Genomic DNA, 18,523 nt, shown 5'->3' with positions numbered 1-18,523 from the left:
TGCATAATGTGCCGTAATTACTTTAATTACAAATTTGCTCCAACTAAATTGTGTTGCATTCCCACACAGTCCCTAAAAAAATATAAAAAAAATAACATTGTGCCTGCCATTTAGAATAAATACTCATTGATTGTAATTACCACTGCATTCTACATTTACTAGGATAGAAAACATCATTTATCCGTTTATGACAAACACTGTTAATTCAGTAATTAAACATCACCTATCGCATGTTGATTTTACAGCTAAAATGGTTAAAACTAATGCATTTTTTAAAAATAAAAACACAATAATGTGGTCCATGTTATTTCATGTTGTGTAAAAGTTTAAAGGATGAAAAACATTAAAGAGCATCCTTCAATTTTCCATCAATTTAAACCGAAAAAAGGCTATTCCAAATACATTTTTTCCTCCCCCTCCAGTTAAATTAAATCCAAAAAGTCCATCTCCGGGACAAGTCGACACATCCAAATTACGTCGGGCCGACGACCCAACATGACATAAATGTATACAGATGATAAAATATGATGTGTATGACATTGCTTGCGATGAAAAATTATTGGCATGAGCCAACATGTCAGCAGTAAAATGGTGAATGATGCGTGGAAGATAAAGGTCACAGATGAGGACCGCAACATTATGGCAGGAAACAGCCAGGCTCTTTAGCCAGCCAGACTTTATCCCGTAATATATTAGAAAGTCTCGTAGATCATGTTTTATCGGAGAATGACATGTAACACGTGTTTGGGGAAAGGTGATTTTGCCTGCCATTTTTTTCTAGAAGTGGAATAACGAAAAAAATAAAAGCCACAAAGCACTCTGAAGGATTTTTTAGCCATGAGAGCGTCTTTCTCAAAAGTTAAGCGAGGTCAGAATGTAGCCTTACTTTGTTACATCTACTTATTACTAAGAAAAAGTCAACGAGGATAGCGAGTGGAAGCCATTAAATCATGCCTGACTGCGCAGAGCTTTCACATATGCGGCACCCGCTTAAACTATAATGATATCGTTATTCATATTAATTGTTGAAATGGGTAAAGGGGACGGAAAAGTCAGTCGAATGTACAAGTACGACCCTCTTTTGGCCGACAAAATTTCCCCAAAACGGGATGAATAAAGTTATCCAATCCAATATTTACACGCATGCATGTGCACTATGAACTGTAAAAACAATGTAGCAAGTGTGTAGCAATATTTCACAACACAAATATCTCAAATGCCTAAAAGGTCTGCTAACATTGGCCCACATACAAATGCCTTCCTTTTGCCTCTAAAATCCAAACTAGATGCAACCTAAAAGACCAAAAGCAAACTTCTAGGACCAGATTTGATCCTAAAGGTCTCCGTCAATATGTTTTATCTTATCCCTTACGGCGACCTATTGTGGGAATAGCAAAAAAAAGGGCTTTTGAAAAGGAGGTCCGTCAAGACCTTGTCCTCTAGTGTCGCGCTCAGCCCTCCGTCCCGGCTGGATCACTGTCCTCATTACTGTCAGTCAGCATCGGGTTTAGTGGTGGCTGGCTCCTTGCAAAAACCCCACCGCCCCTCCATCCCCCTGTCCTTTCTGCCCCGCCATTGGGAAGCATTGTAAGAACCCCCCACCCCCCCTACCATTCCCCGAGAAAACCTAATTACTCCCCAGCAGCAACCAAGGAGACCGAAACAGATTGTAGTCGGCCAAAGAGGAATCGCACAAATGCGCACTCCACTTGACAAGAGATCTGGCAATTATTCACACAAGAAACGGTAACTACCGTTCACAATTTGCACCTCATTTATCCCTCAATAGAGAAATAAATGCAGAACGAGCAAAGGCAATCAACTTTTGGAAAAGACACAGAAAAAAATAAGCAAAATACATGAATCAAATGCTTTGACTAGCCCCTTAACTGGGTCACTCTACTGGCAATTGTGTTTGACCAGCAAACAGTCGTTCATTTGTTTGCGCTTTGGCCTCTTTTTTTTCTTTTTTTTTCTTTCATCTGGAGCAGTTCCACTGTGGCAAATGAACACAAGAGAGCTGACAGGTCAGGCACTTAAAGGCAACACTTTGACAGGTGCTAAAATGGCAGGAGCAGGTAGCTGGCCTACAACATAATATACAACATACAACTAGACCATATGGTAACATCCTATAGAAAAGCACCATCGGGCATTTTCAAATGGTGTACTGCAAAAAAAACTAAACTAAACATGGCAAGTCAACAAAGTAACTATAGATACGGTTCAGTGGCTCAGACTGGAAGGCTTCAGGTTTAAGAAAAAAATATAAAAAGTGCAACTAGCTCTTGGAGAGATACTTGAACACTACCAAAGATGACCTTGACGCTAAATCCTCAACTGCTGTCGCAGCCAAACGTTCCTAAGTACTACAGATAAACTGTGTGGTGGTACTACTACTACTACAGTACTTTCTGTGCTAGTGGGGAAAAAAAGGGAAACGAAATATGGACCTTTCAAGTCATTTTTGAATGCTTACTAATCATTACAAATCATTGCTTGTAATCTGCAAAATTGCCTGAAACATAATCTGGAGTCTGCATAAAACATGGCTAAAACAGAATGTCAAGTTTGTCTAAAACATGCCTGAAACTGGATGTCAAATTTGTCCAAAACATGGCATCTCCTTCATTTTGCGTTAAATGAGCAGCCCCGAAATACAGAGGATCTAATTAAAAATATCCAGCTTCACATGACAAATATCTGGGAGGGCTCATTGTGGAGCTGAACAAAAGCTACTGATCTAGCACTCTGTTCTTCATTGAGGACTTTTGTCCTTGATTATTCCTTCAGACTCATGCCGCCCGCCCGCTGAAGAGAATGGAAAGAGGGAAGCCGCTGCTTTTAATAAACTCCCGAGACATTGGGAGGAGGAGGGCCTGTGCCAGCCATCCAGCCAGCCAGCCAGCTCAGCACCCGGCAGTGAGCTGTGTCATTTAAAATAAGGATCACTCAGAGACGGCGTGGAATATCATAATGCTAAATCTAGATCAAATAAGCCAGCTAGGTGTACCAGCGGATTTACAAGGTAGGGTAATCCTAATACAAGTGCCAAAGAGTGCAATAGACAGTAGCAGAGAAGCTATTGAGAGATCAAGTGAGGCTGGAATAATAAAGTGTCAGATGAAATATACGTGGATTTGCGCCTGACAAAAATCCCAGGGGATACGTTGACTTCTAGCCGCCATTGTTATTGAAATTTATCAACATGTAGCGCTTGGATTTCTTCAAGCGCAATATACAAGTCTTGAAAAATGTCCGAATCAGTCATAAAGCAAACTGCTATTCGTAGAAAATGGCTGCAATACAGAGAGGAAATGAAATGGATAAAAAAAAGAGCTAAAAAATGGAAACTGAGACTAAGTAAAATATAGGACAGCGATATGAGCTTCTAAGGTTATATTTCCTCAATTAATGTACAAGCATGCTTAGCCAATATAACTAACGTTAAAAAACACAAAGGGTGAGGCGAATAAATATATAAAATACATTTTGGCGTATGTTGTGAGACCTGTCCTGACCTATTTGTGCAATGTGTTAAATTGCGCATGGCAAATTCAACCAGGCTCCACAACAGGAGGAACAGCAAAGCAAATATAAAATAATAATAAATGAGAAGAAAGATAGCCCTACGTCCTTTCCATTCACACATGACCGTAAAATAATATGGGGATTACTAGAGGCGCACATCACGGAATAAGTGATAACACATCCAGTAGGTACGACGACTACTGCATAAAGTACTAAAGAAAAGGGCGTGCATGTATTTATGGAAAGGGATATTATTATAAAGGCATGCTATAAATCACACGTGCTTCTTGTCACTTAGCCTGAGGTGCGAGCAGCTTGTCCTTAAGCATTTGCAGCTAGCAAACGGATACATAAAAATGTTGCAAAACATTAGGCAAACTACAAAATACGCATGACCTTCTTGTCTAAATTCTCCTCATGAATCAAACAACATAATAACATCAAACTCCCAGGCGGCACATTAAAATTGTTCAGTTATTGTCTGTTTACAAACAGCAGAATATAACTAGGTATTTAAAAATAATATAAAAAAATACTGTACTGTATTTTTGTTGGATTAAAACGCACTATACTACACACCATGAACAATTTACACTAAAGTACACTAGATTTGTATTATTGTTTCATTCCAACCACAATTCGACAAGTATAATGTACTGCAATTTACGTATTTTAAACGAGTAGTAATGAGTACAAGAACTTAGACATATAATGTTACCACCACTAGGTTATTCAATAACGTATGAATAAATAATATTTACAAATATTCCACTTAGATGACACAATTAATGCGGAAAAGTATGTAAACTGCCATTCTATAGGAAGCATGTTAGCCTTTTGTAACCCTTTGATTTTATCCTGCCCTTCAAACTTTTTATGACTAACTGTTTTTATTCCATTCTTGCAGTATTTGCTTCTTAATTGCTGCCACTATAAGCTTTTTTTTTCCTCCCCTGTTTTGTTTCTTTCCCAGAGTGCAAGCGTCCATGTGTTTGGCCACAGGGAGTAATGGCGTCTGAAGTTGTTTTTGCCGTGATCCTGTCATCCCGGTGCAAACCCCTTCACTTGTTTACAGCCAAATGTCCTCTGTGTTCACCTTCGCTTCCTGTCTGTTTCAGGATTTAGTCTACGTGCTGTACATAATGCAGCATTTTAGCGAGGCTGCAGCATTCGGCAGAGAAAGGGTCATTATCGGGGTTACCCGTGAGGTCATTTCTAGCCGTGAGAACATCAACACTGATTGGTCTCGTCACCATTTGATTGCTGAAGCATGGCTTCCAATTCCAAACAGAGAACCCTATCTAAAATTCTTCTTATTTTACTTTTGTTTTCTCTAATCTAGTCTCTTCTATCTTTAGCCATTGCTTCTCTCATTTTAGAGATTCAAGTTTTGACCTGAACTTCCATTTAAGACAGAGAGTGAAAGAGTAAATCTTCCTAGTAGGCATTTCTAACTGAATTCGGAGTCAATAGTAAAAAGCACTCAGTCCACGACACTTAGGCGTGGGTACAGCCCTCACGTTAAATGCTAAAGGGAGGCGGTGTTAGAGGGCATGTCAACAAAGCCCTTGACTGTGCTGCGGCACCATCTGCACACGCTGCATATTTAATTGTTATATAGAGATGCTCAAGACCCGCAATCGAAAGATAGCACTCATCACTTGTGGTTGGAGTTGCGTCTTTGTGCTAATTGTGACGCGCAGCCGCCTCCAAATCAAAACAATTCACTTTCTATGTACTTTCTATCCGTTTTGACTCTGCGTCATGCAGAAAAACACAGAACCAAGTCCTTCTTATTTCTATCTTATCAAATGCATCAACCAAAGGCAAACATACACGGAATTAGAGTGATGCGTCACAACAAAACAAGTCTCTAATTTATGTATCTTCAGCAATTCCTATTGTCAGTTTTGGTCAATTCTAGTAAAATGGCAATATTCTCAATTCTACATTACAAAAATGACATTTACAACTGCACCTATACCAACAAACATGGGATGTGATCAATCACTAAATGATAAGAAACAGTCTATTAATAAAAGAAATTGTTAACTGTTAAGGCTGATTGTGAAGAATCACGTTTCAGCACCACGGACAGCGACAAACGCCCAATCTGATTGAATTGGGTGCCCCTACCCATCAAAATGGATTGGACAGCTAACGAATTACAGACTCGCATAATACAGACATTGACATTTCCTATATTGGACTTCACACGGCCCCGGGATTTGACGTTTCCGAGTTTGGCGTCACCAAATTAGACGACGCTTCTACGCTATTCTCTCAATGCAGATACAGAAAAATCAATTTGCCCAAACGGTTTAGCGTCATACAAAAGGATGAGCGGGAACATGAAAATAGCGGCGATAAAGAGATATTTTTAAATGCGCGGCGAGCAGAAACAATGTGTGAACAATGGAGTATTTCTCTAAAGCAAACAGACTAGCTCCGCCTCTTCAAAATTAGCTATGGTGCTGACACAAGACATACTACTAATCATTTTCTTAGAGGAGACTCAGTAAGAAATGTATTCCTACCTTAGGCTGGGCGCGACGTGGAAAGGCAACCTTAGGATCAATCTGTGGAAAGAATGAAAAAAAAAGAGCAGGATGTCAGGATATTAAGAAAGAATTGCGTTGAATATTCTCAGAGGTCGTTCGGTCAAAAGAACCAATGCGGTTACTCCAAGAATTAAAAAAAAAGTGGCATTTTCAGTCAAATCAATAATTCAGTAGGTTTAAATGTGACTTTCTACCGGCTGTGATAACTAATCAAAGCATTTAAAGGTTGGGGAATAATGCATAATCAACTAGTGTCGGCTTTTAAAAAGGAGAAATAAACTAAATACACATTCAAAATAAAATTGTCCAAATTAAGAGCTCGTGAAGGACGAAAAACAACAGAAAACATGACATTTTTTATACAAAAACAGCATATGGAAAAGCCTGATCTGCTCAAGGAAAGGCTTCATTAAATTAGGCGAAAGTAGATTCATCAATGTTGTATGCCGTTCTGAATAAATGGATTAAAAATCTGCCGCAAGACTTGAAAAACCAAACACATCCTGCTTCAATTTTTAATTTGAGTGAAAGACGTCAAATCACTTTTGCCTGGGAGGGCTGAAAGACATTTTTTCCCCATCGCCAGTTAAAAAATGGACTCAATTGCAGTCCATAGTAAACAATGACTCACATAATACTGAAAATCACGATACTAAAAGATAGAAATGAGCCCTCAGCTACAATCAGACATATTTACATATGTTCATTAACATGAATATAAATATGTTCATTAATATGTGCTGTCCTTCATTAAATAAATCAAACTCCAACTGGCAATTTGCTGTCTAAATCCGCCTTATTACAATTAATCAATGCACAAAGTTCACGTTGACACATTTCAATGTTCAAATCTATGAATTGGCAACACTGACATTGAAAATATGAGATTAGAGTGATAACAAATTGTTTGCTAATATCTTTGTGGACAACAACTGGGAGAATTTATTGAATTATAAATGTCAACGTGACAATTCCTAGTCCCGGAATGACAAAGTCAATGTCATTACCGGTGGAATGTTGGATTCTTTAATCCCATTTAAACAAAAAATTAAAAAACAGTTGACGTAAGCAGACAAAAAAAACAAAAAGAAAAATGGAGGACGTACATAGCAGCCTCCTAGTTTGACTGGCCATAGTCATTAGAGTGGAGAGTCGCTCTCACTCTTGGCCAAGAATCACTGATTGAATATGACAGGGAGAAAATGAGAATCCCAGGCCGGTGACGCCTCCAAATAACAAGCAGGATGCATCAGATGAGCATGTTTGCCCGTCGTGTGCTTGTTATGTTATTAGCCTAATTTTCCCCATTAATTTCACTGGTATGATGGTATGTCACACTGAGGTTTGCCGGGGCGGGCGGGGGGTGCTCTAATCAACCTTGCACTTGGAATAAACCACAAAGCAATGTCAAATGGAAAAAAAAACACAGCAATGGATCTAGCAAAAAAAAATATGTTTGCCTGACGTACGTATGTAGTTTTTTCCCCTTTCTGAAAGCCAATTGTAAGCGTTCGTAAAAGTTATTCCTTTTTAAGAAATGCGTACCCTGCAGGGGGAAAATGGGCGAGAAAGAAAATGAAGGCGAGAAGCATCTGCACGGCGGCTCAATTAAGCCAACGAGACTGACTAGGTTTTAATGTGTTTGAAGAGAAAGCATGATGTGCTTTGTCATTGCCATCATTTCTGCCAGGCCGGGTTATTACCGTTATCTCTCTAAATCAGGTCAAAATGAGAAATGAATTCAATAACACCTGAGTATGAAAACTCTGCTTGTAATGAATTTCATTTAAAGATTTGTTTCAGCACTCAGCCTCGGGCTTAACCGGTTGAAACTCAATTACTACGGACGCCTTATTTGCGCCAAGACAACACGGCATGCCAAAAATCACTTATTTCAACTCTTTTGGACCAAACAGCATACATGCACACTATATGATCATCATGACTAAAATCTCAGTGTACTTGTATAATGATAATAAAACCATTCAATTCAAAATGTTATTGTTTTAAGACTTATTTCACTTATTTTTGACCAACCAGCCATATATACTATATGATCATCATTATTAAAGCTCATTATACTTGTATAACGACAATAAAAACATTCAATTCAATTCAAAATACTAATTTAAAACAAGCCGCCACCAAGATTATACTCAAAACTATATATACAACTTTGCTCTTTATACCAAAAGAAAGAAAAACGAAGTTGTGAGAATGAGCCAAGGAGAAGCCATGATCCAAACCTTTAGAGAAATGCTGCCGCACTCGCACTTGCCTTTTTAGGTCACAATTTATGATGAATGACTCCTTTGAGGAATACCAAATCAAGGGCAGGTGAGGTGTACGTACGTAAGTATGCAAGTACGTACCGACGGACTATTTCGCCACCATGTTTTTTACATATTCATGCATATGTGATTTTCCTAGTTGCAAACTGTCAGCCGCCTCGGGCTGACCAGCAAAAATACAAAAATATGCACCGGACAAGTGGAGTGCCCCAAATGACGGCATTTCTCTTTCACCTGTATAATAGGCATTATTATGAACATCATAATATTTCACTTTTATTTTGGCTCTCTGCCTTTTTTCCCCCTGTTAGAACAACAGAAATTGACAATGATTCTCGTCGAATCATCCCTAAAAAGTAAGCAACATAGCGAACATGAACTAAATTGTAAGCCCCTATCGTATTTGGAGGCCACTTTAGCAACAATTTCCTGCCAACGTGATCGTGGCTTCACCTTGGAACATTAGGTTTTATCGGTTACAGGATTAGCGGCACAAATGCGGGCAAGTAGTGCTATTAAGAAGCTTAACACCTGGCATTTACCTTTTGTTTATTGTTTTCAACTGGTGCAAGTGTGAAGGTCACCGGGTTGTTGTTATGTTACTTGGGATATGAGGAGAAGGAAACTGCCACTTCATTGACATGTAGTGTATCTCAAAGTTATTGTTGTGGATACATTGTATCAAACTATGACAAGACGGAATTTGCTCTTATCGTAAAAAACAAAAAAAGGCACGCACTGTAAGTTACATCCAATAAAAGAGCTAAATCGGACTTAATTCCTACTCGTAAATGATGCCATAGACGGAAGAAAAGTGGGTCCGCTGGAGACCTCATCGCAACCCGCAGTGTCAAAGTAATAAAAATGAGAAGAGAGCAAGGGGTGACGACCTCACCACAGCCAGCATTTTTATCTTCCGCAGCCTTTTACAACAAGGTCTCTACAGGCTACCGCCAAGTGAGGTCAGCCAGAGAAATGGCACGTATCGGAGAAATCTTACAGGTACAAAAAAGAGAACATCAAATATATATATTTTTTAAAAAGGAGGTACATGGAGACAGCTCTTGGGTAAACTACTGAATCTGCCCTAGTACAATGGCACATTGTTTAAGCTTGAAGGGAAGGGCTTATCAAAGTATGCAGCTTCACCCAATTTAAGGCTGGGAGGAGTTCTACAGGTGTTTGCGTCTGATAGCAAACAGAATGGACATGAACATTAAAGCGGGAATGATTTATATCGGGGCTGTCAATCTTTGATGATCTTTGCCGCCGAATAATGCCTGTCAGAGGCCGGGTGGGTTGCTTTGCTGCTACTGGGCTTCACAAACCAAAGCGTTTAAGCGCATTAGAATTTTTATTTTTATTTTTTTAGTGAAATATTGCTGCATTTTCTATTGACAAACCTTTAATTTGTACAACTGGCTAATTGGGGAGGATATTTACAACTCTGTGCTCACACAAAAACTAAAAAAATATACACACATTGACCCCTTAACCGAAATAACCAACAATATATATAATAATGATCATAATATATCTCCATAATATCCCAAAATGTGATATAAAAATGTCTCATATTCTGTCATTGAGGGGACGAAATGATTTAGGAAGAGAAATCAAGGAATGAGCTGAAAGATAAATAGTCATTATATGTACACCCCCCCCCCCCCCCCAAACCCCTCCTCAACAGTACACAGAAAAAGCCAGAAGCCGCATGAGCTAATCATACTTTCAGCCATAATTAACTGCAAGACGGCGCCCCTGCTAATGCAAGGGCACATCTGAGTTCAAATAATTGATTTGGCTTTCTTTCCAAATTCTACCTGATAAATATGGGCTGTCATTTTTCTTTATTTGTTGCTATTTTCAGGTAGACCTCCCAGCCTGTCGGAATTGTTCACTTGGAGCCACTTTAACTTTTTTTTGCCAGTTTTGTTGGACAAAATTAAAATACCTTTCATTACATTAGCTCGTTGGCTGGCATTTCTGGTGAAAAAATCCACTATAAAACACTGGAATTTTAGCATATTACCAAAACTGATCAACAATCATCCAACAGCAATTTCTGCTTTAATATTATTTCATAAATGAACTCGACCAATCAGTACAATCGATTACAAGTGAGAGGAATCATTACAATTCCTCCCATTAAAACAGCAATAACAATAACATCAATAGCATTGAGTGCATCAAATATTCTAACTTCCATTGCTATGACATAAAAACAAATGTCCCATTAATCTCCACACAATGAATCTGCCACCTCATCAAGTGCCCCATCTTCAAACGTTGATGCCCGCCAAACATATTTTGAACAAAGCAATGGGGAAAATGAAAAAATATGTTGCGAATTACCAGCATGTGTGTCGCGGGGCCCGAGGCTGTGCTTCCCCATATGTCTCCTTCATATCTCCATCCAAGTGTTTTCATAACCGGTCGGGGGAAAACCAGAAACCAGGGAAAACAATATACTGCAAGAATAACATGAACGTGATAGGGAAAGCTATATTTATCCTTTAAGAATGAATCTATAGCACCAGACAAAAAAGCTGAAGGTTCATAAGAGATCTGATTCCATCTCTAAGCAAACGAGGTATGATTAGCACCTGGCTTGGAATATGACTCAGCCCGTTCAGAGTCGCGGCACCCCCGCGGCCTCTGACGGACAGGTCGCTCAAGGTGAGCGGTGACAGATAGGACGCCCCCATTAAAGTCATTGGCCAATGGCGAAGGTTGGCCCTTTTGCGTGGCGCCGAGTAACCGGGCGGAGACGGGCGAGCTAACGAGAAAGTAGAGAGAGCCGGCCGGCCGGGCAATGACTAATGGGGAGGAAGAAGATGCAGACAGCTGCCTCGGGTTTGATCTGTTCCGCCACACGTTTGGACAGCACATTAGCAGCTGGAAAATATCCATTCCTCAAAGGGTTCCTAGTCATCATTACCTACACTCGCATGTCAATCAACACAATCAAAAAGTCTGCCTGAATCATAATTCAGATAAGCTTAATAAATTGATAAATACATACTACGTTGCTTAAACACTATATAAGCCATTTTTTAACCCAAAATCAAGATCTACCAGGATAACCACTTGCAAATTGTCTAACACTAACATCATACATTATGGTAATGTATTATTATATAACAAAACTTTGTTTTTACAGACATATTCTTTAGCTTCACCATTGAAAAATGTTCGGAATATCAACTTTCTGTTTCCTTTTGCCGAGTAGTATCAGATTTCAAATATAATTAACAATAAATAACAATTAAAATAGTTATTGTAACGTGAGAAATAATTTTCTCTAAATTACCACAGAAATCAATGATCTTTTTACAAGTGGCATAAAATACAGACTATTTTGAATGCTTTACTACCCACAAGTTACATTTTATTTTCTTTAAATACCAAATCTATTTTTTTTAAGTCCGCAAAAAGGGAAGGGTGACAATGGTCATTTGAAACAATTAATTTAAAGCTTCCCAGTGGAATATCAGTTTAATACGTGGAGCGTGTAATCACAATGTTTCCCCTTTTTGAGTCAAGCCGAGTTGCTCTCTCTCATTCTCCAAATGTCCTTTCTCACAAGGACAATGTGACTTTTTCATTTTTTATTTTACAATGACTATATTTCATTCTTTAGCATGATTTCAATAATAACTAGGACTGGAGAATAACAGAGGCACAGGTTTGAAAATACACTGTGCGCATATGACACTTCAATGGTGCCATTAATCATGTGGCTGTCAAATCTTTAGGCTATAAAATGGGCCAGCGGAAAAAAAAAACGGGATCCAAAAGCATGCAGTCAGGACCAAACATCAAATAGTAGTTATTATCATTCTTACTTTTGCATAGCAATTAGCAACTAAAAAGAGCAAAAGACAATCGGGTTTGATTTACATTCATGCTATTGACATGTATTCTTAATCATTGACTTTCATTTATACTGTTATACTATTGCATTTTTGCTTCATGGATAAAAATATAACTAAATATAATTAATTTTGCGTGCAATGGGTTTAGTAAAAATTCCAAAAGTCGATCCTAAAGGGTTGAAAATTATAGATTTTTTTGTAGGCAATACATATGCATATTTGTACTCCTTTAATAGCATCTTCTGAATTTTAGTTTACGCTAATGTTCCCTTAATTTAAGATTAGAATATGAATATATGATATGCATAGAAAGAGCAACAAGGATGTCCTCCAACTTTACATCCCGTTTTCAAATGTTTAGTCTATGGTTGTCATAACATGGCAGTAAAACACAACAAACTCCAAGTGACGCTCTTTTCTAGTCTTTTCTACAAACAGCCTGTGAAGATCAGAAAACCCTAAAGAATGTCTGATTTCTTCTAACAAAAGCAAACTACTTGACATGAGAACAGAATAAAGTCCTTGTGCAGGTTTATTACATTAAGCCAGAGTGTTAAGGAGAATATTTCAAAATTCCTTTCTGGCAATCACAGATTTAAGTCTACGGTCCAAGCAGAAAGCACCAAATCTGCTGTATTTTCTACTTTAGCATGAGTGGTGGTGACCTACTCGTCATTCAAGAAGTTGCGTCTTCTCACGATGGCTACTAATTGGAAACATATGCAACAACAACAACGTGTGATCTTATCACCCTCATCCTCAATGGCACATAAATAGAGCTTAAGGCAATTTAGTGGCATGTCATGACAAGAGCCAAGTCGTGTGAGAAAGCGGCTAATCCCAAGGCAAAGTGAAGAGCTGATACTGTACTTTTTAAGACTTTAAATTGCATTTTTATAAACGCTCTTTCTGTTCTCCTCAGGTGCGCTTTGAATGCATAGAAAAATATCATGACTACTATTTTGCACTGACCAAAAATTAAGTATTACTTACGCCAATATGCTATGGATTGTTGTTTATCCTTAGTGTAATTAAATAGTAAAATGACTTACATATTAATTCATCTGTTTTATCAGGACTTTTCATGCTCTTTTTATGTTTTATTTTTTATGTTTTTATAAAAACATCCCCCAAATGTATAGAAACAAAATATCTCAATGCGTACATTTAAAATTATGTAAATTATTTGTCAACTGGCATTAATCGAATGACATGATTGGTTTAAACGTCTAAGTGAGTCTAACACTAACGACACATTTCGTCTATCCCAATGGTTGAGAGAAACTGACGTGTACAAATAATATTGCAGAACGGACTTGCGTGGAAAAGCCCGCCATTCATTTTGCCCCTTACTGGTGACCTTGAGCAGAGCGTGCTTTCCCATGAGGCATCGAGCAACCAAAACAAACACACTCTCCGTTCAAAGAGAAAAAAAACGTCAAAGAAATGAACTCACCGTCTTTGAGTCTAATTCGTGGTGTTGCTGAGCTAGGACTTTTTCTACGCTGGCAGCGTCCGTAAATGTGACAAAGCCAAATCCTCTGCAAAGCAAAACACACAAACAAACGGCAAGGGGGGTCAAATAGCTGACAAAAAAACAACAACAACAACAACAATGACAAAAAGTGCAAATTGTGATTGTTTCCCTGGCGGAACATAAACACGGCTCGCAGGGGTGGTTTTTGGGCTTGGACCTCCTTTATCTTGACATGATTGTTACAGTGCGTGTATGTGAGTGTGTTTGTCATGCAGATTGCGGACGTCCTGTGGCACAAAGTGAAAGCGAGCACGCTATTCGCCACACTGCTGCAGTCCCAAAGTCAATGTCAAATTGCATTCGCTCGCAGCTTTACAGCAGTGAGCATTTCAGCTTATCTGGCTCGCTGTGAAACCACACACGCTCTCTCTCCTCTCTCTCTCATGCACGCGCACTCTCTCACTCACTCTCTCACTCACTCACTCTCACACTTTCTCTCTCTCTCAGTGTGTGTGTGTCACATTCACATTGGAACACAGTGGCTTCAAGACGAGAGAGGAAAAGTCAAACCACAATCGAGTGAACCAACATTAGATGATTTATTTACCTTGAGCGTTTAGTCGTGGGGTCTCGCATCACCATACATTCTCTTATTTCTCCAAATTTACTAAAATAGTCTCTAAGGCTTTCTGTGGAGAGAGGAAAGACATGCGGTTATTAGAACAGATGCTGTCATTCTTTTTTTTAAAGCAAACACACTTATACGCCCCCAACCCACACGCCCACCCACCCACACACGCACGCACTTTCACACACGCGCACATAACAACCGCTCCATAAGCGACGCTGAGATGCGCATAGGGGTCGAATAGAGGACTTGAGATGATCGGAAGATCGAAAATAAGGTGGCACGCGCACGTCAGACAGACCCAAAACATCCCACGGCCGGTCCCCATGCACGGACGGACGCACTAACGCACCCACACACACGCACGCACGCACGCAGACACACGCACTGACACCGCGACGAGGACGACGCGTCCGCCACCGAAAGCGACACGCATGCAACAAACAACAATGACAAGAGCAGCAAATACAAGGACAGGCAAGCATGCACCGGTCGGAGAGCATATCGGTCTCACCTGGTGAGGTTTGCCAGCTGAGGCCACCGATAAACATTTTACTGAAAGAGGGAAACACAACACAAGTGAGTCCAGATGTCAGTTCGGCCATTTTGACGACTAAGTATACTTCTAAAAGCGACATTAAAAGCATAAACGGAGTGTGTCGGCGTGGCTGACACTCAATAGTCTCGCATTCGGGGGAAGGAAGGCATGAGAATTGCAGGCGGGCGGGCGGACGGACGGACGGAGCTCTCCGCACGCCAGTCGCGACTCTTCCCCGGCCAGTCGCTCGCTCGATCGGTCGGTCCCCCGCTCGATCGGACCGCTCGCTCGCTCGCTTGAGACGCCGGGGGAAAAGAAACATGCAGGAAAAGCCGGAGATCGGGCTCAAATTAAGCTCCCAGATCCTTACCCCGGGTCATGCTGCGAGTCATTTAGGCTTCCGGATGTGGCTTGACTCCCGTCTCCTTCCATAGCTATTCCCGAACTATCGGCTGGGACTACAGTAACGGTGACGCTGACGTTGACGCTGACGGACACGGACACACACCACACACACACACCACACACACCACACACACACAGACGGGAGATATGCAGAGCCCCGCTATGAGAATATTACTGAGCCGGGAACGACAGCGTCACACGTGGGATCGGATCAGCTCAGCCCCCTTGCTCTCCCTCCTCCCTCCTCTCACCTCTCCGCTTCCCTCCCTCCACGCGCTACCTTGCTCGACAGGGGGGTGGGGCCTCGGCCTAACAACTAGCCAATCACATTCAAGCCAGGTGGGCCTAGCTGCAATCCTATTTGTCATTCCGCGAAAGGCAAAATAAAGCAATCAACACAGGTGAGAGGCTAGTCCTGAAACCACAAACAATGAGGAATTCCAAGATGGATGATGTTTACTTTGTACGAGTATAAAAACAAAACAGAAGATCTCAAATCACCTTGACCCATGGACATGTTTTAAACCATTTCAGGGATAGGGGTCACTACTAAAGGTCAAGCACTACATGACATTTTTTTAGGCCAGTATACTGTTTTGAAATGCGCATTGATTAGGAAAGACAGTTGACTTATAAACTGCATCAATAATAATAACCGGACTATATTTTCCTTTTTCAAACACTGGCCACAAGAGGGTGGAAAGAATCCCAATGTCAACACAATCTCCCTTGTTTCCTCCATTAAAAAAAAAAGGAATCATTCGGAAGATTAAACAAAATAGCATTAAAACGGATGAAATATGACTACGTTTGAGCAAAATCACCGTCGATCGTTTCCCTAAACCGCTACCCGGCCTACTATTATCGCAGCATTTGTGGATTTAATTTGATGCTTTCAGCAAGTGCACATTGATGGTCTCACCAATTTAAGCACCGAGCATAAAATAAATTCTCCCGGCAAGCCTGTATTTATTAACCAAGCCATGTTTACGATGAAATTAAAACATGTTGACGTCACTAAATCAATACATCAAATCATTACACAGTTGAATAGCAGTCAACATTTTGCAAGAGAGCAGAGTCTGCAAATTTTCAAAGGCTTACCTTCTTTTAATTTGAAGGGTTTTCTTTGGAGGTGCAAGCAGGTCTGACGTGTACAGAAAATAACGTCCAGTTTCTGGATTCCGACCCCGAGGCATGGCCTTTTCACATCCATATTCATTATGGAAGTATTTTACTTCTCACGGGGATTTCATGCTGTGTACGTAAACATAAAGTGTAATTAGTATCATACTTTACATTTGTCTTTCTTTTAATATTAGAAAACAGGACATTTTAAAGGTCTTTCTTGTCTTAGGATCTGGTAAAACTACATTTTTCTTTGCTTATCAATGCAACAGACTAATTGACATCCATATATGTGTAATCAATTTGAACTGGGAAGGCCGGCAGGGCTAAAACCTAAATGAATGCACCTGAAAGATAGAAAAATTCAACATTTCCAGCCATCCTAAACGACTCTCTTCTTATTTGAATCTATTTTTGTTTTCCTTTGAATATTTGGAATTAGACTTAGCCCCCAAAAACACGACGACCGGTCCCCGGCTATCATTTTCATTCAAAGGAACTTTTGTTGAATAGGCCCGTCCGTCTAGCAGGAACACTTCCAGTGAGGCTTTCTTATCTGTGCCGGCAGCATGTTTTTCAAACAATGACTTCGATAAAAAACCCAAATGACAACACTTTTGCCGGCGTTGGGGGACATTTAGAGCAGATATCTGCAGTCAGGTGGCCACATTGCAACCGTCTATGTCTCCGGAAAAGAAAAGCAATCAGCGGCAATTCCGTCAAGCACGTACGTTTGTCCAAGAACATGCAAGTGTCTAGTGCAGAAATCCCACATTTTGCTATTTAAATGCTAGCTTTTTCCCAATTGTTTACCCAAAGTTGGTCTCCGTCTTTTGTTTTCACGGCTAAATAAGTCGGGTATTTTGCACCGGTGGACTGCTTTATTCAATCGACTTTTTTAAACATTGTTATCACAGCTTCCATTCTGTGATTTTTCAGGAGCACAAAGCAAGAAAGAAGAGTCAAACGTGACCGAGTGCAACGTCTCGCAATATTTGATTGAGCTTTCCCCAGCCAAGAAAAATCAAATCTCTACATCAGCGGCAGGCATTCATACTTTAGTGGAATTTAAATGAACGCGCTCATTTCCCGAAGAGGTATCTTCCATGATGTTACGTCTTATAAATTAAAGCTTTGAAGCTTTTTCAAACGGTCTCCATGGAGAAAGTACATATCCAAACGTAGGGAGTTCTTTTTTTTCCCCTGAAAGAATTCACTTGGAACCGTAATGAAACATTTACGGTCGTATTTTTGGGTTGCAGAGATTTCTAAAAGCATAGTTGTGTCAGTGTAAATGCATCCCTGCAAAAAAAAAAATGAAGCTCTTTTGAAAAGAAGGGGGAACCCAGCATAACGGAGAGCGCTTGTAACTAATCGAGCCTTTGCATGAAAAGTGCAGGATTTGGAGGCTTTAGAGAGAAGTCAAATTGATAGCGTGTGAAAGAAGAAGCGCAAGGAGGAGCAAAGTGAAAAAAGCCACAGAGTTATGAGATGGCATTTTGGAGAGCGGACCGTCTATTTCCTGGTGCCGTAATCATTTTAAACCCTGGCTATATTCTCTTGACCTTGGCCAAATTGTTCTTGGATCACACGTGACTGCTTTTCTCTGCTTTTGGATCAGATTGCCCTTCATGACATTTCACATTATTGCCGGAATTCTTGCACGTGTATTGCAGATTGACCAAAAAAAAAGCTTGTAATTTGCTCATTCCTGTTTTTTTTTAATCCATTAACAAATGATATGGATCCAGTCATCCGGCTTTTTCTGGATTTGCCACGAAAGCTGGCGATGTGAACAAAACTGTCTCCCTCTAGTGTCTTTCTCCTCCTCTTTTTAGCTTGAGACTGCAGGGTAGATGGAAGAAGCCAGTCCGTTACATGCATAATTGACAGTCCTATTTCAGGAATTAGCCACCCACCAAACGGCCTTTCATCTCGCTCAAAGCTCAAGCCCAGTTTGGACATAAATTATCACTTGAAACTCCTCAAAATGAATGAATGAACGGACGATTTTTGTTTTTATCCACACTCCCGTTTGCGGGATGGATCTCGTATGCCTTGGCTACGATGGGGAAACTATTTGAAG

At 40.1% G+C, this 18,523-nt stretch overlaps 1 protein-coding gene across 12 annotated transcripts in view; it reads right to left on the bottom strand.

Moving 5' to 3' along the window:
• Nucleotides 1-15,545, bottom strand: part of LOC144212460 (RNA-binding protein Musashi homolog 2) — a 159,716-nt gene extending 144,171 nt beyond the window's left edge. For 6 of the 12 annotated variants that reach the window (XM_077740339.1, XM_077740338.1, XM_077740349.1 and 3 more), the window contains exons 1-5: nt 15,275-15,545; nt 14,881-14,921; nt 14,346-14,427; nt 13,718-13,802; nt 6,069-6,110 (exon numbers count right to left, since the gene is read on the bottom strand). In XM_077740339.1, the coding sequence (XP_077596465.1) occupies nt 6,069-6,110; nt 13,718-13,802; nt 14,346-14,427; nt 14,881-14,921; nt 15,275-15,336 (312 nt within the window). In that variant the 5' untranslated portion in view covers nt 15,337-15,545. Of the gene's footprint in view, nt 1-6,068; nt 6,111-13,717; nt 13,803-14,345; nt 14,428-14,880; nt 15,187-15,274 lie in introns of those variants that run through there. The other 6 variants (XM_077740340.1, XM_077740347.1, XM_077740345.1 and 3 more) reach the window with 5 other exon arrangements.
• Between the last annotated feature and the right edge of the window lie 2,978 nt (nt 15,546-18,523).

This window comes from Stigmatopora nigra, chromosome 19, assembly GCF_051989575.1.
Source record: "Stigmatopora nigra isolate UIUO_SnigA chromosome 19, RoL_Snig_1.1, whole genome shotgun sequence".
Lineage (NCBI taxonomy): Eukaryota > Metazoa > Chordata > Actinopteri > Syngnathiformes > Syngnathidae > Stigmatopora > Stigmatopora nigra.
Note: the sequence above shows the minus strand (reverse complement) of the source record. Positions and strands in the feature narration are given on the sequence as shown.